The following is a 26,457-nucleotide window of genomic DNA, read 5'->3' as shown; positions in this document are numbered from 1 at the left end:
AGCAAAGCATAGAAAAATGAGCAAATGCACCAACCATTCTTCTGAGGATGAAACCTTTGCTTTCCATTTCGTTCGTTTACCTTTGAGCAGCAGATGCCACGATTGTGCCTATCTCATACCGGTCGTATGAGAAAATTGAAGAGTTGGTAGTCTTCTTGATATAACGTCTTGGTAATACTGCGAAAATCCTGTCCTATATTTATGTGTAATAAAACACTTTTCCCTTATTTCTCCCGTTCAAAACCCTAACATGGTTGTTCAATGAAATCCAGGGCTGCACTCGAAGCCTTCGTCGCGCTCGTACTCGTTCCCTTCGCAATGGCCGTATGCAGCTGTAGTACACGAGTTCCCCCAAGCTCAACATGCTGGCACCCACAAGCAGTGCAAAGAATCCTCCAATCTTTGCCACAGCATCTGTGAAACCCATCAGTTCTCGTCTCCACATCGGTAGGTAGTGTCGTTCCTTGAAACCGACAATCATCACTGCTGGATCAACTCTGTGGGACAATAGGTTACTTTTAACCTTGAGTCAAGATCACTATCGCTTGAACATGAAAACCTACGAATCGTATTTGGCTGGCAATCCAAGCGCCATTGCCATTTCGTGAAAGTTGAACGGAATCTGTGACATCTCTACGTCGTATTGTATGGAATTACAAGGGGGTAGACAGTTGCAGTCGGTTTCCGGTTTGCCAGCCATAAGATTGGACAGCATAAGGTTATACATATCCTGATAGACTTTGTTATAGCAGTCGATTTGGCTGGCATCACATACTTTCATTCCGGTTGTTCGAGGCATGGAAAATTTCACACAGCGGCAGCTGTTGAAAGTGTAATTGGAAATGCATTCCATTATGCAATTGTACAAGGTGTATGTTTTGAAGAACCGCAAGTAACGTTCGTCGTTGAAGAAGCATCTGCGTCTGGATAGGCAGTTTGTTAAAATGAGCTCAAGAAATCTAGTCTAGCGCTTTGTTACCTGTTGGGAGGAAGTGATCTGAGATGTTTTCCAGTTTTAATCACTCGTGGAGTAACCATTAGGGTAACGGAATTCAGTGTATTTAGGCGAAAGAACAAATCTCCAGTTAGTGGTATTTCACCAGGAGTATGAACGGCGAATTTGTAGCCGGTATAGGGACCCTGATAGTATTTAGAAAATAGAAAGTTGTTGAACTTCTCTTCAAGAATGGGAAGGCACATTCAATAAAGCAGGTGTGTTCCCATCAATATGATTAATCCATCCAATGCTTACCCTGCACAGAAACTCCTGGTCGATCTTCCGCATCTCTGGCATAAATAGCAGCCCGGCTTTAATTCCACTGGACAGTGCACGATATGGGAAGGCATTTAATCCAGCCTGTTTATCGTATCCACCTTCTTGCGTCCATCTGGACGGAATCGCCAAGGTAGTAAAATTTGTGAAATCCACAGACATTTCGTTCAAGCGATACGTTTCATTGGGCAAAAACTTATTGAATGTGTAGCAAATCCCATCATCTACCAAATTTTCCGTAAATAACTGATTGCATGGAGTTTGCTTATTTCGCCACATGCACAGATCCATGACTTTGGTGAATGGGAGGGACATGTTGTGCAATGTTTCAACAATAGCTTCATTTGGATCCACGCTGAAATTTTTCCAGTAACGAGAAAATGGACAGACATGTGCCATAACCCGCAGCTGTCTCTCTCTGGAATGATAAGTAGTTCTCCGTAATGGTGGAACGATTCAGTATATCCACTGTACCTGTATTCATCCAGAACAGATCTATTCTTGACCATTTCGAACACTTCCGTTAGATTGAATGCTTCGACGCGTGTTTTGGTGAGGGGACATATCGTTATAGCCGGAAAGGGGATCGTAGATACCGGAGAAAGTTGTGGAGCATATACGATGACAACCGGATTCTCGCACCATTTGTGGTACGTGGCCAATGCCGAGAACCAGCACGATAGGAGTGCCATCCAAATCCAGATAGCCCACCATATTCTAAAAAAAATAATGTGCTAGTTGTATTAATAGTGAATCTTGACCTAGATCAGTTCATGAACCTACCGTTCAAAACGTGTCAGCTGTCGGTTGGCGAGGAATCGGAAAGCAAATATAGAGGATTCCGCTTTAAACTCCCGGTAGAGCTGACTCCAGCTGATGGTGGTCTTTGGCATGGTTCCGTGGCGTGCTTTTCGTGTTCACGGTAAAATAGCGTTTGATAAATGTGTTTGACGTGTTTGCTCAACTCCATGTCATGGATGCTCGTTAAATATTTATCATTTGTCCGATGTCTCTGCTTCTGTATTGTACATATTTGTATGGAAGTAGTTATAAGCTTACCATCATATCAAGCATGATTGTCATCGTGTAGTTAAATTTACTGTGAATCAGAACTTGGTTGTATTAATAATTAATATTTCCAAGTTCTGGTTCAATTATTGAAGTGAACTTTCACATGTTGCCTTGGTGTTTGAACAAGAAGGTATCATCATGCATTTATCAAATGGATCAGCGATAGGCGTAATGTAACTGGGATATTATGGTACACAAAAGAAGACCATGCTGGAGGTGGTTGGATTCGATTTCCGGTCCGGTCTAGGAATTTTTCGGGTTGGAAAAATTCTCTTCTTCCCTGGCCATAGAATTTGAATGTACTAGCCACAAAATTATACTAATTCAGAAATGGAACAGGCATCGTCTCAATTAATAACTGTGGAAGTGCATCTAGAGCACTAAGTTGAGAGCACGGATTAATCCAATATGCGATAAACAATAAGCGTGAAAATGGTGTGATAAGAATTGAAATCCATTCATAAATGGCCTACACACTTAGAAAAATTGATGTAAATTTAGGTGCTCTGAGACTGACACATACGAGCGTCGTCAATTTTGACATAAAATTGAGTAATAATAGACGTGAAATTTAGCTCAATCAAACGTACGTAATATTTTTCGTTTCTGCTCGATTGTGTGAATGTATGTAAAGGATACCATGCTTGGCATGCACAGTTGTACACACCAACTGCTCATTTGGTAATAACTTTTCACTCAGATATTGAAATTTATTTTTCTTTAAAGTAATTGATAGATTATGTTCATAGTTTACTATAGATATGCGAAGGTTAGGTAAAGCTTAACATTTGAATCAATACTAATCAATTTAACACTTAAATTTTGAGATGTGTAGTGAGCATTTCTCACCTCATTTTTACAACGCAAAAACAAATACAGTTTACTACTAGCATTAAAATCTACTTTTTTTTACATATCTATAACAAGCTTACACTCTATTCTATCTACTGCTTCAAAAAGAACTATGTTCCGTCAACTGTGTGCAAAGTTATTAGAAAATGAGTAGTTCGTGACCAAAACTGTGTATGCCAAGCATGAAGGATACCACTCATTTTTGCAGGGCACAGCCATTAGACAGTCAGTGGACAGTCCACCTCGTATGGCTTGATCAAGTACGATACCTGGTTTTATTCAATTTACCATTGTATGAAGGGCCATGGTATTCATGTATGGGTCCTTATCCTTAATTCAGAGGGACATTCGACGCTCGAAATCCGAGATATCTGCTTGGACCTCGCACGCATCTTCGTAGGGTGGACCCGTAAGCAGGGACACTTACACATGATCCACGGGAGCAAGAAGAGTCTCCTTTCAATGATAAAAATGTTCCAACCCGATACAGAACATACTATCATACGAGGGGATGTCCCAATGAGTGGGGAGAAAAGCCCACCTTCAGTTCATGAAATGTTAACAACAGAGAGTTAGGAATTCCACTCTTCCCATTCAAATCGTTTCAATCAGGTCCCATCCCTACCCAATGAATTTATATGTGTATATGAAAAAATATGTAGCATATATAAATATTATACTAACCATGATTTTCTGCTCAGTAAGTAAAAATGATCCCTTCAGGGTAATCGAGCAGTGATGTCATTTCACCCAAATGCGGCTCTAGCGTACGTATATTTTGCCTCCTCTGAGGATGTATCCATTGCAACTCATGCGAGCAAATCACTACGTTTACGGTGAGAGCACGACAATCCATGTGTGAGAGAGTGCTTATTGAGAACTTCTGTGGTGAAAACTAAAACAACTCTCTCTAGATAAATGAATTTAATGTGCTCTCAATTTCACTCACCTCGGGTTTACCTCTCGAGAGACTTCACTGCAGAGCCCACTCTCCAGAGCATAGGTTTGAGCGCTTTTGAAGCATTATTTTGGTACAAGCATATTGCACAAAATGGACCTACTATATATGAGACACCAACCAATCCCACCAAGGCGGTCATTCTCTAAACAGGCCTGATAGGACTAGGAGTTGTAATTAATAATAATTGTAATTTCTAAGAAATGAAGTTGAAAAGACGCATCTGTGTCACTTGATAAATCATACATGTATACTACATAAATACAAGAAATAAAGATCATTTTAAGTCAAGTAAGTTACTACATATGAGCGTTTCGCGTCGTGCGTAGGGTTACCTTATGTTACCAAATTGATTCCTGGTCTGCCAGAAATAATTCTGGTACAATAGCAGGTTTCTTTGAACATTTTCTATCTGTCAAATTTAAGTTGAAATTCACCAACGGGAGCCACACAGATTGAATCCAACATTTGTTTGATTTTGACGTTCTGGTTCTATGGGATTTTAGGTATTTCAAGCATAACTATTCAAGTCGACGTATCTGATTTTGTAAACAATCACTTCAATCGACGATTTGTAGTAACTGCAAGCTCACTAGCTAGTAGGCGAAAGTTTCCCTTACCTGCTGATGGTGTTTGTTTGCGTGAGCGAGTTAGCAGTTAAGCCAAATTGTCGATTGAAGAGATTGTTTACAGAAGCAGATACGTCGATTTGAATAGTTACGCTTGATTTTGTTTCGGCCGCTGCCATACTGAGAGCAATGAGGCACGCGAAGCGTGAAATCGAATGTAAGGGATAATATCAATAATAGGAATTCTTTTGTATAGAACGATAAGCGCGCCTCTTCGCTCTCACTATGGCAGCGGCCTTAGAATCCTATGCTGAATATATGGTAAAATTAACAGGCTGCTTAGATGTTCCATGTTAGTTTCAATCAGCGATTACATATATCCTGATTTTTGTACATGTTAAAAGTTTGGATGTTTTTAAGGCTGTAAAGCTGTAGTTTTAATGCAAATCAGGTAGACTAGATCATTTCCAAGTATCAAAAATGAATTATGAAGGCTAGTTTGATACCTTTTTCAGAAGCATAACGAGAAGATGAATTGAATTGGTAACTACTACAAATGAACAATATCAATTGAACCTTTGTAAATCATGTATTTTGTGATAGTGCACATATTACTAAAAAGATTGGTAAAAACTTATTGTCCTACTTTAATGTTCAGAAAAGTAATCATTGTCCGCCTTAATCTCCAAACCTCAAATGAAATGTCCTCCTTTTCAAGTTTTTGATATGGTAACCCTAGTCGTGCGTGTCTGTTGTGCATTTGGTTTGAGCGTGTAATTGACAAATAGAAAAACTAGATGAATAAAGAAAATGGGTAGATGTTGTCCAGCAAATTTTCAATAAGAAAAAAAATGATAAATAGTTACGGAAATGAGGTTTTCTTATCTTGGTGTTCGTTGTGTGATGAGGCTGGTAAACCATTTAAATGTGATTCTACGGATTCTACGTTCAATTTGTCACGACATTAATTAATCAAGCATAAGCAAGAAGCGGAAGATAGTGGAATTAGTGCACCAGAAGGACATGCTCCAGTGCCTAATCGAATTACTTGTCATATCCATAAGGCTCATAGTGAAAAATATCTAGAACAGCGTTTTTTTTTCAGTTTGCTGTTGGGACAATTTGCTGAAAAGCACAGTTTTCGGAATCTCCAAAAAAAAATTAAATGGGGTGTAAATATGTTATGATCTATAAATTTACCTGTAGCATTTCATATGCACCATTCTAATTTCACTGCTTCGGAAACATGCACGGAAGATTGTTGTATGATCAATTTAAGAGTTTTCATAAAATGAGAAATTATAAAAAAAAAAGTTGCCAAACACGTTAACTACGCTTTGCCATCGCTGCCCAATAGCGATAGCAGCACGCAAAGCCTTTTTATAAATAAAAATCCACTTGGGGTTGCGGCACGATAAAATACACACAAGACACCCGCAATTCCATGCAAGAACATAGCTTCTTATTTATTATTAACTCTCCTTTGTTCTCAGCAGAAGCTACAACTCTTTATTCCCATGGTGAAATTGCATAAGTTAACTGTAAATCTGCAAGAAAAGTCGGTGTCTTCCACACGAATAAATCACAAGGATGCGCATTGATCAAAGATACCGGTATTGGTGATGACGAGTGTGTTGATTTTGTATGCGGTTTTACGTGAGAAGGTGAAGGAGAGAAGAGTTTTTACTTTTTATTCACACAATAGTAAAGGGTGTCCACGATGAAATTGCCACACTATGAAATTGCTCTAACTTTTTAACCGTTGGGTAGAATTTAATGAAAATTTGGGTGGATTTAGTTCATAGTGCATTATTAACATCCTGCAAGTTTTAAAGTCCTGTGATCAAAACTCGCGGAAATGGAGTCGAAAGAACAGCTTGTGCGTGATAAAATCTTGCGCATTCATCACGAGAACAAGGATCTCTCGCATCGTTCCATCGCTAAAACGTTGGGAATCGCGAATTCCACGGTGTCGCGAGTGATTAAGCGGTTCGAGGAACGGTTGACCACCGATCGGAAGCCCAGAAGTGAAAGAAAAAGTATTCCGTACAATACCAAAAATCACAACCGCGTAGTTGGGGCCTTCAACAGAAATCCGAACGCCTCCGTTAGGGATGTGGCTAAGAAGCTGCACCTAAGCCGAAGTTTTGTCCAGAAGGCCAAAACTAAGGCTGGGCTTCGAACGTTCAAGGTACAAAAGGCCCCTAATCGCGACGAGAAGCAGAACAAGTCCGCCAAAACCCGTGCCAGGAAGTTGTACCTCAACATGCTGACGAAAGTTGAATGCTGCATCATGGACGACGAAACATATGTGAAGGCCGACTTCAAACAGATCCCCGGCAACCTGTTTTTCACGGCCAAGGATAAGTTCAGCGTTCCGGAGCATGTCCGCACTCAGAAGATGTCCAAATTTGCGAAGAAATTCCTGGTTTGGCAAGCCATCTGCACGTGCGGGAAGCGGAGTGCACCTTTCGTGACCCAGGACACGATGAACGGACAGGTGTACATAAAAGAGTGCCTCCAGAAGCGGCTGCTTCCTCTCCTGAAGGCCCACAACGTCCCAACAATCTTCTGGCCGGATTTGGCCTCATGCCACTACTCCAAGGACGTGCTGAAGTGGTATGCGGACAATAAGGTCAATTTCGTGCCGAAAATGTTCAACCCTCCCAACACTCCGGAGCTCCGCCCCATCGAGAAGTACAGGGCGATTATGAAGCAGCACCTTCTTAAACGACCTAAGGTAGTGAAGACAGTCGAGGAACTGAAGAAAGTATGGGTTTACATGCAAAAAACGGTTGATTCACAGGTTGTGCAGAATCTTATGGCCGGGGTCAAGGCCAAGGTGCGGGCATTTGCGTATGGACTGTAAATAAAATACGAGTAAAATGGTAAAATGAAGTTTAATAGTTATTTCTCAATCCCTGAAAATTTGATGGCAATCGGATGAAAACTCGAATTTTGCGAATCAATTTTGTGTGTGGCAATTTCATCGTGGACACCCTTTAAATAAGAAACACCGTTGGAGTAAAGATAGTCTTCCGACTCAAATACAGTCGTCAACGTTAATATCGAATGGAAAATTGGGAAATCATTCACAATTGCACTTGCTCTATATTCAGAGGACCAACCAGTTCTCCCACTCCAGTGTTCTCTGGAGTGAGCTTCTGTGAGTTCACTGCAGAGTGTTCTTGAGCTCTTATGTCACTCACTAGTTTCCACCAGTGTAGAGTGATCTAATCTCACCGCGCAGTTCATTCCGAAAACTACACACACAGTAAGGGTGTAGTGAGCAATATACTGCGTGTAGTGCTCTTTCTAGAACGAACAGAGCGAGAAGATTAGAATGTTAGCTCTTGTCTCTCACAGAGGAGAATGACAAGTATATCGAGTATTTAAAAAAATATCCAATAGCAATTTTCCGTGTATCGTACTTTACATAAGTCGATGCCTCCTTTGGTCGATGTTCTATGTAGTGTTATTTTGATTATATAACTCGATATATCAAAGGCAGAGCTGCAGAGTTTTGAGAATTTGAAGCTAAAATCAAAGAGACTTACATGATAACTGGTGGACATATTGAGAACTCAGACCAAATCGACAACATTGGAACATGTTTCTGGTGTCTTTGGGAAATGGGTCCGTATCTTTAATTCATACCAAAATCTACATACTTAGATTTTTTTTTGCCGAATCTCGGTTTTTTTTTTGCCGAGATTCGCACAGCTGAGTGCTCAGCAATGATCTCGGTAAATTTATTTTTTGCTGATATTCTCGGTTTGTAAAAAAAAATGCTGAAGATCTCGGCATGGGCAAATTAATATCTTGGCAGAATGAAACAGAAAACTCGGTCAAAATGTAAACAAGCTATTATGAACTTTACCGACAATTCAGTTGAATTTAATAGATTCTAATTAAATTGAGATGTAAAATTTCAATCAGTCAATATTTATTTATATGCAAAATATGCTTCTTTAAAGACCCAAAATAATCATATGTGAACCTACATTTGGGATCCAGACAGTGTAAATTTGATGTTCTGGATATGGTTATTCATATGCCGCTGTAGTTTGTTGACATACACACTAAGATGTTTTGCCAAATCTCGGTTTTTTTTCCGAGATCCGCTCGAGTGCTTGGTAATGAGCCCGGCAAAAAAAAAATTATTATTATTGTTATTATTGTTATTGTTATATTTAGCTCATTTAACATATGTAACATCACAAATTTTAAAAATCAATGCTTCGATGACTGAAACGAAACATGCATGCACGAAAATACTTACGGAAGATTTCGTACAATTTTACGTCATCCTGCTGGAGTACTCAAATAATTGATTCATTATTTTGAGGCACTTGCACCGTACACAACAGACACTAACAAAGTTTTTCAAGAAGTTTCCGAACTCTCAAATATTCACTAGCGCTATGAAAATGGCGGATGAAAGCTGAAATGTTGAATCTCGGTACACAAGCGATGCACAAACGAAATCTCGGTATATCACATTACCAAGATCAGCGAAACCATTGTTTACGTTTGCGCTCGGCATCCAGTGTTGCCGAATATCGGAAAATTTGTGAAGCATGCCGAGATTTCAGTTCGCCGTGGTACTTAATCTAGGCTTGATTTTTGTTTTGCTGAATTCTCAGTTAATTATGATGATGCCATGTTGGCTCGGTAATATGTATTGCCGAAATCGAGAATAATTTTTAGGTGTGTAATATGAGGCAAATCAAACTTGAGTACTCAGGGCAAGGGTGACAGGTATTTTAAGAAAAGTCTTCAACGAGATCGTCTTCACATGTCTACATCATGATCATGTTGGAGTGTGGAGGAGGACGGCTTTAAATATGGATAATATTTTTTTTAATTTATGTCATTATTCATAAGCATACTATCAGAAAAGATGGATATATGATGGATACACCCAAACACAATTTTGGTTTTATGAGGGTACTGTACCTCTATAAAGCTTGCAATTTTACTTGGGCAGTAACTTAATAAATTTACAGATTTTTTTTCGGAAGTTCTAGAATCTTGAAACATTTTATAATTTTAAGTAGGGGATATGGCTCTAATGTTGGCCTATGGATCTAAAATTGGGCCCATCGCTAAAAATCTACTATTTATCAATTTTATCTAGATAAACGCGTCATTGGGACGGTACTGATGGATATTTTTGGTCGCTTTTGAAAATTTAGTCGATTGCTGAATTTATGAATGGGCCAAATTGGGAGCATTTAGGCCGACATTACATCCATTTCCCCTACCTACTAGAATTATTTTTTTATGATCGCGATCTCCAAAGCTTACCAAAGTCTCTGATATTTTAAATTTCATAGAAATTTTTCGTAGTCTGTTATCGTTACTGGGATAAATACGTGCCATAAACACGAATTTCGCAAACAGAAGGAATAAAGTTTGAAACAACACGACTGTTATAAATAATGCAAATTTCAAAATCATGAGTCAGCTACCTCAGATTCAGAAACAAAAGAAAATTTTATGTGGCCAAAGAAACATTTTCAATTCCAGAACCTTGCAAAAGAAGTTTGACGGAATTTTCAAGATTCTGGACCGAAGATTCAGATTTCGAATCTTGAAATGTTTCCCAAGATCCCAGGTTTGAAAATTTCAAGATTCATGGGTTTGAAGATTTTTTAAAGAATTTTGAGGCGATGTTAAAGGGAATTTTCGCTCTACCTCTCTTTTTTGAACGGGTTTGAACAAAAAATTGAAAATTTCTATCAAAGATGACTTCTAAATTTATTCACCTTTCCATACGTACCGTTGTATTTGCTAAAGAGTCACAAATTGTTGAGATATTGTTTAAAATCTAATAGGGGAAATGTTGGCCTCGGCAATACCTTAACCTATTATTGTCAGGGGGTAAACAAAGTCCTAGAGCACTCAAATTTAGCCAATATATGCTCTGAATCATAATGTATCCACATGCCAAAATTGAGTTCTCAAGGACGTTTTTACCCCCTGACGATAATAAGTTAAGGTATTGCCGAAGCCAACATTTCCCCTACTGCTTCTTGATTCTAAATTCGTCCTACGAGTTTTAATTCCGTCCTAACGCATTAAAACGCCATTAGATTTTCTTCGTCCTACGGATAAACTGAAAAAGGGAATTCGCTAGGAGCGCTTCTTTTGTTTTGAGAACAATGAGCGTAAATATTCACACAATGCGCTCTAATAGGATTTATGTTGTAGCTAATGAACTAACGCATCTGAACAAATCTATTAGTTAGTGCACAGTGTAACGTTTCAATTTTTAGTTTAGTTTAGAATAACTATGGTTAGTATTTGAATCTTGTAATTAATTAAGAATTTCAATGCAATTAAAAAAGAGTGACCCGTTTCCAATGCAATATAGCAAAAAGCTTCGTGACATGTCTCATAAATTTACACGATCTATAATCTAAACTTGTATGATAGGGGAATTTACGTATTCTCGTCAATCTAAGCAGCTTCCGCACTTCTATTAGCATTTTCTCAGTGTCACGCACACATATGACGTGTCTGTTTGTTTACATTCATCTGCTGCTAGCTACTCTATCCATTCCAATCAACAAAACTGTCCAAAACGGTTTGAAAACGTTATTAAGGCGCTCCAAACTTCTCAGGTGAGTGTGACTATTGTTGGCAGCCTCTTTTACTTCGGCAACCTTTCCGTTTAAACTGCGTGTAAACCAGCTGTTCTATTATCGGCAACTCGAAATCAGCCGTATTTTGATGTGCTTATGTTTCTTTTGCAGAAACACCTGTCATAACAGGTTTGCTCAGTCGTAAAAATGTATTAGGATGGAAGTTGAAAGACTAAGGAATCGTTTAAATACATTCAGCGAAGTGTTTTAGTGAGAAAATACATCGAAATTAACGTTTAAATTGTCGTTGCCGAAAACAGTCGATGGCTGCCGAAGCCATCATTTACCCTATATGACGCTCCATTTATGTGCATCATAGTAACGGAAATTTACACTACTTTTTTTTTAGCTGTGTATTAGATGAGTAATTTTGTGATTTCGCGTTGGACAGCTCGTTCAACGGGCTTTTTTGTACGGGCTAGAATTTTCGGCGAGTTCGGCTTCCATCGTCGCCAGACCGTCTGGTTTGTCGTGGCGTCAACTTGGCCGCTATTTCCGTCCGTTGAATTCGGACAAGACCCGGGTGCATTGCGAAGGCCCGCCTCTTGCAGGTAGATAAACGGAGTGTCGTGAAGTCGCTAGTTTTGCTTTGCGAAATTTTCCCCCATTACGTTACAACCCCGGGGACTGTGACATTCGAGAGCTCGGACCGCAGAAGTACGAAGCCAATTGCCTACCTCGGTTCGGATTTTAACCAAAGAGGAGAAGATTACATTTCATCTCGGGCGGTCATAGCGGAAACATAGTACGCGAAGCCGTGCGACGGTACGTTGGTCTCTCTCTTCCGCGGAGCGAATCTCCCGGGAAATGCTCGACTCCGTCGATGCTCAGCTCTCTAGAAAGCAAATCGGAAGCCTTCCGTCCAGCCGCCACTACCTCCGCACCTCTAATTTCGGCCATACCGCTCACGGATCACTTTTCGTTGCTGCACGCCATTTCCGTAGCTTGATCGGCGCCATTCCGAGACCGCCGCCATCATTACAGGTCGGCGGAAGGTCGACAGTCGCCATCGCCAGGACCATAGTAAGCTCACCGGCCGCCATTACCGCTCCATCCGTCGCCATCACCGATTCATCCGTCGCCATCATCGTATCGCATCGAAAAAACCTGCGCAGGTATGTCCGTACTTTCTTTTCATGGCCATGAATAGTTTGCTTTTTCAACCGAGTTTAGTCCAACCCGAATGAATGTTAAGGAATGATGTGAATATAGATTGAAATTTGAAGTTTTTTCGTTGAGTTACTTATTTTTCTGTCACGGCTTTTTAAGCTGACTAGCTCGCCATTGAGTTCTTGGGCTCGTCTTGGATTCGCATCAGACACATTCGGTTTAGCTTGGTTCGTTAGGTCTAATGAAAATTGGGACTATAATTTGTGGACTTCTTTGAGATTGCGGGTTTCCCTGATGTTAAATGGATCGGATAAAGGTGTACTTTCGATAAAGATTATTTTTCCGTGCAAGTTTTGAATTTCATTGAGGAAGGGTTTTTAATCATACCGTTCGGGTGGTCCTCTGAGGATCAGCCTCTAAGTCGGGCAAAGAAAACACGACCGGTGGTCTCTCGTAAAGGGAGTGGCGCTTAAGCCACCGAGTTTCACTTGAACCTCGTGCATTCTTCGCGAACGGTTACAACAGTGAAATCATTTATATTATTAATCTTTTCAGCTCGATAGAACGGCAATGGGCGATTACGACGAAGTAGCGCTCTACCCTATTCTAAGAGAGGTCTGACAAGGTCTGAGAGGTCTGGAATTCCTTCTAAGCTGTGAGGAGAACTTCTGTGAAAGTTAAATCTATGGTATGTAAGGTTATTCTGAGGACCTTTACATTCCTGATAAATACCCTGGAGATTTTCACGGGAGTTCTGAGAAGAATTCAAACGAGAAGAGCTTATATAATTTAATTCATAGTAATTCATTCCAAAGTGAGATGAAAATGCTAAAGATTACTAAGCAAACGTGAGAATAATTCCAAAGGAATTCTAAGGAATTGTCTACGCAGGGGAGTGGGGGGGGGGGCAAGAATCAAAAAAAAAAGTTCTACGTAGTTAATGAACATTCCCTAATTGTGGTTTGCTTAAAATTTATTTCCCGGAAAAAAGTGATCGTCAAAGTCCATGTATTTATCGGGTTGTTGTTAAGGGGGGGAGGGGGTTTTACATACATAATTTCCCGAGTATCATTCCTCATTGTGGTGGTCATCGCCGTGATCCATCTTTTGCCGCTGACTTGGTCCTGTTTGCTGCAGGACCTAGTGCCACGCCGTCGTAAGCGGTAATGAGCAGAGTCATTTGACTTTGACTTTAAATGATCTTTATTTCTTGTATTTGTGTGGTTTACATGTATTACTTATCAAGTGACACAGATGCGTCTTTTCCTCTTTAGTTCTTTTGAAATTTCAATTATTATTAATTACAGTTCCTAGTCCTATGAGGCCTGTTTTAAGAATGACCACCTTGGTGGGATTGGTTTGTTTTACATCGGAAAACAACTCGGAATCGTGCAGTCAACGGTGAGTTGTGTGATTAAACGTTACTACGAAACTCTGAGCATTGAAGGGAAGGAGAAATGCGGTCAGAATGGATGTTCTATTAGTGATCAGCATCACAAGCGTGTCGTGAAAGCGTTTAAGCGGAATCCCAATGCTTCGGTCAGGGATGTGGCCAAAAAGTTGAATCGGTCCAAGTCTTTCGTTCAGAGAGCCAAGGACCGGGAGGGACTGCATACGTACCAAGTGCAAAAGGCTCCAAATAGTGACGAACGGCAAAATACGATGGGAAAGTCACGGGTCCGGAAACTGTACACCCAGATGCTGGCGAAGCCTCATTGTCTCATCATGAATGATAAGACTTACGTCAAGGCGGACTTCCGGCAGCTTCCGGGGCTACTGTTCTTCACCGCCTAGCACAAGTTTGATGTTCGGGAGGAAGTAAGGAAGCAGAAACTTTCAAAGTTTGCCAAGAAATACATGATTTGGCAAGCGATCTGCTCATGTGGCAAACGGAGTGCGCCGTTCGTGACTACCGGGACTGTAAACGGGGAGATCTACCTCAAGGAGTGTCTACAGAAGCGTCTGCTTCCTTTGTTGAAGCAACGCGAGGGCCCTACGATCTTCTGGCCGGATCTAGCTTCGTACCACTATTCAAATGTTGTCTGATTATACTGAATTCATAGGTTTTTTCTAAACTCTGGGGCACTGAGAATTTTGGAGACTTAAAACAGATTTCATATATCTTCAAAAGTCTTCACAAAGCAAGAAATGTCTTCAAAATGAATGCAGAAAATAAAAGCCTTCACGAAATTTAAAATGTCTCCAAAATGAAGACATGTCTTCAAATCTGGCATCCCTGATTTAGGGCGATAGTTCCACAAATTCCCAATGAAGTTGTTCTGGCAACACGGACCGTTCCGCCTCGCGATCGGCCGATGAGGCGAGAAGCGGTTTGGCCGATGAGGCGTGACAAGGTGACAGGTGAAGTAGAAGTGACAGGTGAGAAAGAGATAGAAAAAATAGTTAGAAGTTGATCGGACAGATGTCGTGCAGGGAGAAGTAAACAAATAGAAAAGAAAGGTTGAAGTTTAGTTTAAAAGCAGATTGAGATTTAGAGCGTGTTTGTTAGAAAAGGAGTGAAATTTCGGTGCGTTTTTTTTGAGAAGGTAAAATAATTAAACGACCGCAGTTTAATACACCAGGTTAGTTCAACATACAAAAATTGAAATACATTTAGAACAAAGAATTAAATTACAGTTTTTTTTCGACACAAAGAGGAGGTTAGTCGATGATAGACGAATCGACAAGATAGATTGGCAGATAGGTAAAACATGCAGAAAACGTTGGAAATAAATAATATTAATGCGCTTAATTGTGTCAGGCATAGTATCGGAAGCGAGGTTGGAAAGACAAGGAAAGTTTAGAGGAGGAAAACAAACTAAAATTGTGAGTAATACTAACACTAAAACTCATGAAAATACTGTACTAACTCGAATGAATTTCTCATAAAATTGCAGTTTGATCTACCTGCAAGAAAAGGTTGATTCAAAAACGGTTTGTTTATTCGATCCGAACAGAAGTTATAAAAATAAATTTAGAAATATCTAGCATTTTTGGGTGAAATTGGGGCAAATGACCAGAACCACATTAAATTCTAAGAATTGACAGTCCTATGGGCGTGTTTTTGTTTATATTGGCACAGTATTTGGAATTAACTACTCAGCACTTCTGTAAGTGGAATCTTGCACTATTTCTCGAATTCATATGGATAAATAGGAACAGATATTTATTACAGTGGATGGAATAGTACGGTATGATTATTAAAATTAAGTACGAAAAAAATAATGTTTAATTCTATAACTCGATGATTTCTTTGATATCGAGTTATAGAGAAGTGACTGTATTTAATACAGGGGTAGCGTGGTTTGCAACCAGTAGCAAATGGTTTTATTGAAAGATCAAAGAAGTGTTAAAAGCTTTATGTAACGATTATATGAAATATGGAAATATTTATCTCGAATGGAATCAGCTGCAATCAAATTGTCAAATTATCAGTAAGAAAAATAGCACCTCTTTTGTTTGGTTGAATTCAATAATAAAACCTCTTTGTTGGCTTTTCATATGAACAAACTAGTTTTAAAACAGTTTTTAAATGGTTTGGCTGACATTGTAGAAAGCATATTATGAAATGCAAATACTCTTATAAAAGTTTCAAACTAATAGCGAACTTGTTTATTATCCAGGTTAGAGCCAGTTCCAACCAAGGTTGCAAATACTTTCTAATACTATTTTAGCTCAAATGAGTATTTGCAACCTTGGTTCCAACCTGTGCGAACCCGAGTTTATTGTCAGTGCAAACCTCAACCCGAGCTAGGTTACAAAAACAAACGTTCACATTGACGTTATACAGACAACAAGAAGACCCAATCTTGATTTCCGATCCAGGTTGGAACTGAATCAAAAACAAATTCGCTATAAGGTTCTTTCAGCTTTCTATAGTGTGGGCCCTCCTGGGTGCTATTGTTCTCTTTAGTAATAGTGGCATTATTTAGAAGCAATGGTCAGTATCATTTATTAAAAGTGAATTTCGTCAAACATTCTCAAGTCGATTTTCCACCAGCCCATACGATTGCTCGCCTTCTGGCGGTGAGTGCTGTCTGAAGCGACATGAAACACCTAATTATGGCACCCACGGGAAAACCTGCCGAAGAGCGTCACGCCCGGGATAGTCATTCCTGCATGGTCTTATGATGCAGTAGTACACCACTTCGAGAAAACTGATCACACTGGCGCCCATTAGCAGTCCAAACAATCCACCGCACTTTGCCAGTAGATCCACCACTCCAATTAGCTCCCGACGCTTAAGCGGGAGAAACCATTTACTCTTGAAAGCTATCAACAACAATGCTGGATCCATACTGGAATAGAATCACCTTTAGTGTTGATCAAGAAACTTTAGCACTAAAACAGACATAGCATACTTATCGTACTCGTTGGTTGGGTACCCAAGAACTCTGGCATACGCCTCAAAGTCCCACGGAAGATTGGAAATCTCCACGTCATATTTGATCGCAGTGCACGCCGGCAGACAACCACATGGATGCTGCACTTCGTTTTCGCGGTCCGTTGTTTCTAGCTTTTTGTATGCCTTGTATAGTGATCTTACCGGACAGAACAGATCCAGGCCATCGCAGACAGGCACGTCCTCACTCCGCGGTGATGCAAAACCAACGCAACCGCACTCCTGAGCGGTAATGTTGGAAATGCATTCCGCAAGGCAATTATTCTGATTGTACACTTTGAAGTACCGTAGGTATCGTTCGCCACTGAAATAACATTGTCGTCTGGAAGGGAGATACAGGGAACGACAGTTACCGGGTGTATGAGTTATTTTAACCTACTCACCTATAGTAGGGATATTTTTTAACTTTCTGTGAAATGTAAGTCAATTCCGACTTCAATGCCAATGTGAGTACATTCTGATGCGATAAACGGTAGAATTTGTTTTGCACCGAAGGCATTTCATCCGGTGAATGTATACCTATTTTGTAACCAGTAACTGGGCCCTGAATAAGCAATGCAACCAAAAAAAAAACACTGTTATTTTCGAACAGTTGTGAGTTGTGACTGTGACCATAGTATACCTCACAGAAGAAATCTTGGTCTGCTTTTCTGGTATTTAATACCACCATCAATCCGGCAAGCAAACCTCCTCCTATGGGGCGCAGCGGGAACGCTTTAGGATCAAACTCATCCAAATACCCATCCTCAAGTGTCCAATTATACGAATCCATATATGAAGTAGAGTACAAGTAGTCCTGCTGAAGATTCTCCGTCCTGAATAGTTGCTCGGCATCTATGGCGTTGAACGTGTAGCAAACTCCGCTGTCAGTGATGGATTCAGAAAAATATGCCGCGCAATCTACACGGTTGTTTCTGTACCGACAACCGCGAAACATTTCTTCGAACGGAATGGACATAAACTTGAGAGTCTGAACGTAGTTCATCTTCAGTGAATCGTTATATTCGTAAAAGTCCGACATGTAAGGACAAACATGCAACATTGCGCGAAGCCTGTAATATCTGCAATCGACAAGGTTCTATTAAGCAACGACACCGTTGAATGTACACCAGAAGAAAACACCCACTCTAGGTTACTTATCCCAGCAGGCTGATCGATTCGAAAATAAACATCCGTTGAGTTGAACAATTCCACCTGGGTCCGAGCCATTGGACATATCGTGATTGCAGGAAATGGAATAGCCCAAACCGGATGCAATCTGTTATCGTAGCTGATGAAGACTGGGCTAACATTCCATTTGTCGTACACGTCAACGATGGCCACGAAACAAGCGACTAATGCTAGCCCAATCCATGAGAACCACCAGACGCGCTCTCCGATCCGGAGCTGCGAGGACAGATGACGCGTCGCATAGATGGTGCTGCCTTGGCAGTACTCGCTCCACAATTTACGGAGAAATCCATGGTTGGAGCTGGACATGGCTTCGTGGTGACTGATTCAGGACGTGGGAAATATCTGCTTTTCTATTTTAACATCGCATGTCAATGAACGATAAGGTTTGCATTAGCTTTATTGAGGGATCAAGTAAATGAAACGCAGAAAAGATGGCACGGGTTGATATGATCTTGGAATCGTGACGATGTGGGTATGATTTTTAATGCTATTTATCACATTATCAAGGAGGGGAGGTTGTCATGATCTAAGAGCAAGAGGAGACAACAGGGGGACTTTTATGAACTAATTTTCAGTCAAACGCGAACCAACACCTGATTGGTCACAGGCAAAAAGAAGCCAGTTGTCTCCTCTTCCTCTTAGGTCATGATGAGCACGGTCACTAGCGCACATGTAAAATCTACCTAGACCGATTGGGTAGACCACGCCAAAACCGACACGTAAACAAATGGTTGGGATGAATTATCAATATTTTATGACAACAAAAATAAATACGGTAACGGGATGCAATCTCGGTATATGTTCCTTATTTTCCTTTAAAAACTACAAGGGACATCCCTATGGGGTTTTACGCAATGGTGACGTAGGACTACGTGGTCTTAAATAATAAATCTTATTTGTTAACTACAGCAGGAGCTGGTGTTTTGTGTAGGAATCCGAGTGGATTTCTCTCTATTTATACTCTAAAGTATGACGCGCTTGAAATGGCCCACAGCTACTCACGAAGAGCTATTGATTCCGATCAATAGCGGTGCGGCTTCTTCTTTCTCTTTGGATGCTCAATAGACGAGTGCACGGATGGATTTGAGTTTACTCACTCGACAAAAAGTGACACAACAGCGGGGCCTTGTTTACTAAAAATGAACACATATGTGTTCATTTTTAGTAAACAGGGCCCCGCTGTTGTGTCGCTTTTTATCGAGTCAGTGAATTCAAATCCATCCGTGCACTCGTCTATACCATCAATAACGCTGTGGCTTCTGCCTCCTTCTATGAATGGTCATGGGGGCTGCAGGTAGTCTATCGTTGTGTACTGGAGAACACCACCACTCACCACGCGGTGATTTAATAAACACCGGATAGAATTCAACTTTGAAATTCGTGTTAGAGAAATCGCTTTTCGCAAACAATCTGTGATAATTTTAATTATCATAGCAACAGTTGCACATTCGTGCAATTCTCAATAGTGACATTTTGAAAAATGATAGTTTTAATTTTAACCAAGGGGTTGGTCACTCTACATAGTGTGCCAAAATCAAACTTGGGCACACCCGGGTGCAGTCATTGGCGTTGTTTGGCACCCATGGTTACAATTTTTATGATCTTTAAGTTACTGGCAACACTGAAATTTTTCTGTGCCTGCGCAGTGTGCATTAGGGTGCTTCATTCTGAAAAAAGTGATGAATTTCTGATGGGCCACCCTCCAGTTCGATTCATAGCCCCAAAATATGAACCTGTGCAAAAATTGGTAAAGATTGATGAAGGTTTAGAGGTCGCGCCAATGATTTGAAATTTGTATGGGAATTACTATGGAAGAATTTAAAAAATCGCTTATATCGCTATAACTTTGCTTCTACTTGTCCAAATGTCGAAAAAATTTAGTATGTTATTGCTATGGCAATAAACAAAAAGCCTACAGTTGCTACGCTCAGTTTTGCAGCGTATCAAGAATTATAAAAATGTGAAAAAATGGCAAAATAGGGTAAATTGACAGATGAATATGTACAAGGCAACAACGCCAATTTCATCGCAACAACAACAGGCTTGTTGATCATTGTCATGACAACCACATATTTTTTTTTTCAACGTTTGGACAACTACAACCAAAGTTAGAGCAATGTAAACGAAAATCAATAATTTCCCATACTAATTCACCAAAATCTCCATACAAAATCCAAATCATTGGCGCGACCTCTAAACCTTCATCAATCTTTACCATTTTTTGCACAGGTTCATATTTTGGGGCTATGAATCGAACTGGAGGGTGGCCTATCAAAAATTCATCACTTTTTTCAAAATGAAACACCGTAGTGTGCATGTGTCAAAATGTTATTGATGTTGCCACTCCTAGTCAAATTATTTTCAAAACAACCGTGAATCTCCACCAAGTCTCGCCATGGATTCTCAAAATCGTTACACCCGCGACGGCAGTCGCATCCACATTTCCTCCAGACGAAGAACAGCTAACAGCGTATCTTGAACTGACCGAGGTTTCCGGGCATTGGCTACACGAACTAGCGATGCAGCTCCCACGGCTGCGGCTGCTTCGAATGCTGCTGCTGGTCCGTCTTTTTTTTTACGAATTTTAGAGGAAACGGACCAGCTGAAGGAACAGCAGCAGCAGCAACTAAAGCAGCAGCAGCAACTAAAGCAGCAGCAGCAACTAAAGCAGCAGCAGCATTGGAAGCAGCAGCAGCCGTGGGAGTTGCATAGGTAATTCGTGTAGCCGTGGCCGACGCTGGAAATCTTGGGCCGGTCACGACAAGCGGTGCTTGAGTTTTAATCGGAAAGTCAACAACCAAACAAAAACTGTACCATTCGAACTGCTCGAATACATCCATGGGGGCTGCTACACCAATCATTCCATCGTCCAACATGTAATGGTGGAGGACCGTCTTGGCAAAATCTCAAATAGTTCAACAAATTATTTTTACTCCTGCCTTTTTGCACTTTCAACTAACAGCTTCATAATGAACGGGAGTTTTGTGCATTTGTGATCGATCGCGCTGTGGTTGCACTTCATGATGGCGTTCACTGCCAGGGCTACGCTCGGGAACTCGACCAATCCGGAGGAGGAACTTTCCGATTTCAGCGGGAACATTCGCACTTGCGACGGGTGGCAGTCCTTGGTGGTGAAGGCAGTCAGCAGCAGATCCTCGGACGGCATACGGGTATTGAAGAAGTGGAGAATGCGATTTTTGCTGGCCTGGGAAGCGATTGTTTTGGAAGCGCTGTAGACCTTGAAGCTGATCGAATTGTCCGGCAGGGTGTACGGGTAGGTGGACTCTGACAAGTAGTTCTGCTTGGAAAATTGGCTTGTCCGTTTCGGGTCAGCGGTGCGTCCTTCATCAGTACGACGTGTGTTCCGGCCGGTGTTGGTTTCCAGTTTTCCGACGGATGATGCTCGGGCGGTGAAAAATTCGGTGCAAATCCGTTTCCTCCACCGGCTCCCAGAAGAGTTGGTTGATTAATGATTGACGTTCGTGTAGGATCGTGTAGCAACGGAGCTCGTCCAGGCATCTTTGGAGACGGCTGCATTTAGTGTGTAGTCCCAACTGGAGTCGTGGAGTCCGTGTCGTTTTTGAAAACATTGAAAAACAAAACAAAAACAAGAGCTGTTAAATACCGGGTTGCCAAACAAGGCATTATTCACAAGTAATCAAAAGTCAGTTCAATGACTTCTTGGCACTGCCGGTACAGCACGGCACACTGAGGTACACTGAGAAAAAAGTTGGCGCAAACCAAGTGTGTAGAGTGACCACCCCTTGATTTTAACAGATTCGTAGAAAAAAATCTACGGATTGGCGTCTTAAGAATTAAAATCCATCATCTCTGGATCAAAATCAGACCACTGTCATGCCACGACCGACTTTGGTTTTTGAAATTGCACCCCCAATGTTACCTTAAAGTCAAGGGGTAGGTAAGTTCACACCAATTTCCAGTGTGCCGATTGTGCTGGTCATAGCGCAAGCTGCGATTGTTTGTAAAGTACCCATCCCGGAAAACCGGTATTTCTGACACCTTGAATGTTTTGGTTTGATATCGCAAAGATAAATCGGTCTAGCGGCATTTCGGATTTAAATGTATAAGTAAACCGAGAAGTGAACTGCTGGTCTGAGTTCCCCTAGTATATTTAATTAGAGGATGTTCCTGAATAAACAGCCAAACAGTATTTAAAAAAATATCCAATAGCAATTTTCCATGCATCGTACTTTACATAAGTCGAATTTTCCACAAGTCGATGCCTCCTTTGGTCCATGTTCTATGTAGTGTTATTTTGATTATATAACTCGATAAATCAAAGGCAGAGCTGCAGAGTTTTGAGAATTTGAAGCTAAAATCAAAGAGACTTACATGATAACTGGTGGACATATTGAGAACTCAGACCAAATCGACAACATTGGAACATGTTTCTGGTGTCTTTGGGAAATGGGTCCGTATCTTTAATTCATACCAAAATCTACATACTTAGATTTTTTGCCGAAACTCGGTTTTTTTGCCGAGATTCGCACAGCTGAGTGCTCAGCAATGATCTCGGTAAATTTATTTTCGGTTTGTAAAAAAAAAAGTAGAAGGGTATGTGCCTACGGGCACGAACGGAAGCTTGACGTAGGACCGCTAGTGGACGGAACAAATGTGAACAGTTAGTTCTTTTGATTGATCAATCATCAATTATCTTAACTCTTTCCGTTTTTATTTGTAAGCGTATCAAATTTGTAGTATTTATTTCAAAGAGAAAGTTGATGAAGAGAATCAAAGGGACTGTCAACTTGAGTATTTTCGATTCATGTACCCGAGTTTAAAAGGTGTATTTTGAATTTTTTTTTGTTATTTATGATTTTTAAAGTTGTGTGCATTTTGGTATTAAAGTGTTGGTTGGAAATGCTAACATGAAGTTTTAGTGTGATAATTTATTAGCTAGAGAATGATCTTTTAGAAGCGAGTAGGTGGATAGTTCCGTTAGAGTACGGCAGTATGAAAATTGAATAGAAGTTGAAAATGAGCGAAGGGCTAATAATGCGACAGTTTTTAAAGATAGACGCACATCTTTTGCCTAACCCGTACAATGTACGCGGAGACTTGAAGTATGTCTCGAAGTCTACAGGCAAAAAATGTGCGTCCGTCTTTTGCTCATAAACTGACTGTGGCTGTGGAATAGTTCTAGCGACGTTTTCATCACTACCTAAAGTCCCACGTTGCGAGAGCATTTCCAGTCGATGGTGTGTTATAATGCAATTCGACAGTGAGCATGCATAAGGGCGTATACGCGATGATCGATTCTCTTCATCGATTTTCTCTTTGCATTGCTACAGCTAAGCGAAACAATTTTCTAGAAATTGGTTCAATGCAGAGTAGTTACAGGTTGTATTGGCTATCAAAAGTAACAGCAAACGCACCGATAAACGTTAAATCTAGCGAGTTATTAACAAAAGAGAACATCGACGAAGAGAATTGATCATCGCGTATAGGCCCTTATGCTCACTGTCGAATTCTTCTTTACCCAACTATTGTGTTGCTCCTCTCGTCATGACCAACGTGATCATCTCAGAGAGAAAGCAGTAGGGTGGTTATTGCGTGCTGTACCATCATCAGCATTGTTGACGGCTACTCCCGCCTTGAGTTGTTACATTCAAAGTGTTTTTATGTTACTACTATGAAGCTTTAGTGTGATAATTTATTAGCTAGAGAATGATCTTTTAGAAGAGAGTAGGTGGATAGTTCCATAGTTCCATAGATAAATTTCCAATCGTTTGGCTTGTTTAGAATTAAAATCTATCTGCTATTGGTCGAAACCTGACCTCAGGCCTTCTATAGACAGGTTGAACCTTGATAGCTAGCTGCTTGCGGGAACTGATTACCTTGACCAATGTCCAAATAATACTCTTTAACAAATTTTTGGTGGCCCTGAAAAGGACCGTTTTGTAGTGATGGTTGAGTAGTTCTGAGCAGGGTGTTCAACACGGATGAGGCTGTCGAGCTGTATGTCATTTGGAGCGAGGGTGACACGCTTGGCATAGATGACCGACACGCAGAGACTCACGAAGAGCTACTGATTCCGATCCATAGCATAGCGGTGCAACTTCTTGCTCCTTTGATGGTTGCTTAAGTGGGCTCTGCAGCTCGCTGCTTGCAGGCAGCCTTTCGTTGTTACTGGAGAACAATGTTCAACGCCACACGCTGAAAGCACTGCTACTGCTGCTACTAATTTCGACGACCGAACACCACCATACAGTGGTGTGGTCGTTGAGAGCGTGTGGTTCTGAGTATGGCGATGAGTGTGCAAAATATTACGTAATTCCATCCTCCCTATTCGCACGCGCCCGAGGATCGGAGGCGAATGCCACTTCGACTTGTTTCGTCTACTTACTACTCTCTGACGACTGTGCTGGGGAAGCAGCATATGCATGTAGGTAATTGGTGGATTTGTTAGTCAATTCGACGCTTTTGGACAATGCTGGACATTTACCAGTTTTTCAAAAGTTTCTTGTTGAAATTCAACATTCGGAAGCATTGTTATCGATGCGTAGTCATATTTCTGATCGATTGGTGATAAAATTATTGAAATTGGACCAGGGGCAGCTGAGTTATTAACGTTCAAAATCTTTCTTAATTTGTTACATGTTCCATTTTCGGTTTTCACAAAGTGTACCCCCATATAGAAATCAAAGACGTAGTCCTACGTCAAAAATGCTGAAGATCTCGGCATGGGCAAATTAATATCTTGGCAGAATGAAACAGAAAACTCGGTCAAAATGTAAACAAGCTATTATGAACTTTACCGAGAATTCAGTTGAATTTAATAAATTCTAATTAAATTGAGATGTAAAATTTCAATCAGTCAATATTTATTTATATGCAAAATATGCTTCTTTAAAGACCAAAAATAATCATATGTGAACCTACATTTGGGATCCAGACAGTGTAAATTTGATGTTCTAGATATGGTTATTCATATGCCGCTGTAGTTTGTTGACATACACACTAAGATGTTTTGCCAAATCTCGATTTTTTTTTCCGAGATCCGCTCGAGTGCTTGGTAATGAGCTCGGCAAAAAAAAAAATATTATTATTATTGTTATTATTGTTATTGTTATATTTAGCTCATTTAACATATGTAACATCACAAATTTTAAAAATCAATGCTTCGATGACTGAAACGAAACATGCATGCACGAAAATACTTACGGAAGATTTCGTACAATGTTACGTCATCCTGCTGGAGGCACTTGCACCGTACACAACAGACACTAACAAAGTTTTTCAAGAAGTTTCCGAACTCTAAAATATTCACTAGCGCTATGAAAATGGCGGATGAAAGCTGAAATGTTGAATCTCGGTACACAAGCGATGCACAAACGAAATCTCGGTATATCACATTACCAAGATCAGCGAAACCATTGTTTACGTTTGCGCTCGGCATCCAGTGTTGCCGAATATCGGAAAATTTGTGAAGCATGCCAAGATTTCAGTTCACCGTGGTACTTAATCTAGGCTTGTTTTTTGTTTTGCTGAATTCTCAGTTAATTATGATGATGCCATGTTGGCTCGGTAATATGTATTGCCGAAATCGAGAATAATTTTTAGGTGTGTAATATGAGGTAAATCAAACTTGAGTACTCAGGGCAAGGGTGACAGGTATTTTAAGAAAAGTCTTCAACGAGATCGTCTTCACATGTCTACATCATGATCATGTTGGAGTGTGGAGGAGGACGGCTTTAAATATGGATAATATTTTTTTTAATTTATGTCATTATTCATAAGCATACTATCAGAAAAGATGGATATATGATGGATACACCCAAACACAATTTTGGTTTTATGAGGGTACTGTAACTCTATAAAGCTTGCAATTTTACTTGGGCAGTAACTTAATAAATTTACAGATTTTTTTCGGAAGTTCTAGAATCTTGAAACATTTTATAATTTTAAGTAGGGGATATGGCTCTAATGTTGGCCTATGGATCTAAAATTGGGCCCATCGCTAAAAATCTACTATTATTCAATTTTATCTAGATGAACGCGTCATTGGGACGGTACTAATGGATATTTTTGGTCGCTTTTGAAAATTTAGTCGATTGCTGAATTTATGAATGGGCCCAAATTAGGGGCATTTAGGCCGACATTACATCCATTTCCCCTACCTACTAGAATTATTTTTTTATGATCGCGATCTCCAAAGCTTACCAAAGTCTCTGATATTTTAAATTTCATAGAAATTTTTCGTAGTCTGTTATCGTTACTGGGATAAATACGTGCCACAAACACGAATTTTGCAAACAGAAGGAATAAAGTTTGAAACAACACGACTGTAATATTTAATGCAAATTTCAAAATCATGAGTCAGTTTCCTCAGATTCAGAAACAAAAGAAAATTTTATGTGGCCAAAGAAACATTTTCA

At 40.3% G+C, this 26,457-nt stretch overlaps 2 protein-coding genes across 2 annotated transcripts; both read right to left on the bottom strand.

Annotated features, from left to right (window-relative positions):
- Window positions 1–224: 224 nt before the first annotated feature.
- On the bottom strand, window positions 225–2,166 carry LOC135709325 (pickpocket protein 28-like). The gene is made up of 7 exons (XM_065231634.1): window positions 2,057–2,166; window positions 1,748–1,990; window positions 1,253–1,691; window positions 980–1,140; window positions 564–923; window positions 305–497; window positions 225–245 (listed from the first exon to the last, which is right to left on the bottom strand). The coding sequence occupies exons 1-7, from the start codon at window positions 2,164–2,166 to the stop codon at window positions 225–227; spliced, it is 1,527 nt and encodes a 508-aa protein (XP_065087706.1).
- Window positions 2,167–16,543: 14,377 nt separating this feature from the next.
- Window positions 16,544–18,364, bottom strand: LOC135709323 (pickpocket protein 28-like). Its single transcript, XM_065231633.1, has 5 exons — window positions 18,012–18,364; window positions 17,508–17,946; window positions 17,269–17,429; window positions 16,845–17,207; window positions 16,544–16,781 (listed from the first exon to the last, which is right to left on the bottom strand). Exons 1-5 carry the CDS (start codon window positions 18,362–18,364, stop codon window positions 16,544–16,546), a joined length of 1,554 nt encoding a protein of 517 aa, XP_065087705.1.
- Window positions 18,365–26,457: the final 8,093 nt, after the last annotated feature.

The sequence above is a fragment of the Ochlerotatus camptorhynchus genome, unplaced genomic scaffold, assembly GCF_037179485.1.
Source record: "Ochlerotatus camptorhynchus isolate MF236.1 unplaced genomic scaffold, CSIRO-AGI_Acam_v1.1 ptg000357l, whole genome shotgun sequence".
NCBI classification, from domain to species: domain Eukaryota; kingdom Metazoa; phylum Arthropoda; class Insecta; order Diptera; family Culicidae; genus Ochlerotatus; species Ochlerotatus camptorhynchus.
The sequence above is the reverse complement of the archived record's forward strand: the minus strand, read 5'-3'. Positions and strand labels throughout refer to the sequence as shown.

Excerpts from the sequence above, each read along its gene's own strand:
- LOC135709325 (XM_065231634.1), bottom strand. The coding sequence starts at position 2,166 with ATGCCAAAGACCACCATCAGCTGGAGTCAGCTCTACCGGGAGTTTAAA. Across the intron at positions 1,692-1,747 it reads TCTGTTCTGGATGAATACAG|AGAGAGACAGCTGCGGGTTA; the intron begins GTACAGTGGATA and ends TTATCATTCCAG. Across the intron at positions 498-563 it reads TTGCCAGCCAAATACGATTC|AGTTGATCCAGCAGTGATGA; the intron begins GTAGGTTTTCAT and ends ATTGTCCCACAG.
- LOC135709323 (XM_065231633.1), bottom strand. The coding sequence starts at position 18,364 with ATGTCCAGCTCCAACCATGGATTTCTCCGTAAATTGTGGAGCGAGTAC. Across the intron at positions 17,947-18,011 it reads GCTGGGATAAGTAACCTAGA|ATATTACAGGCTTCGCGCAA; the intron begins GTGGGTGTTTTC and ends TGTCGATTGCAG. Across the intron at positions 17,430-17,507 it reads ACCAAGATTTCTTCTGTGAG|GGCCCAGTTACTGGTTACAA; the intron begins GTATACTATGGT and ends TTGCTTATTCAG.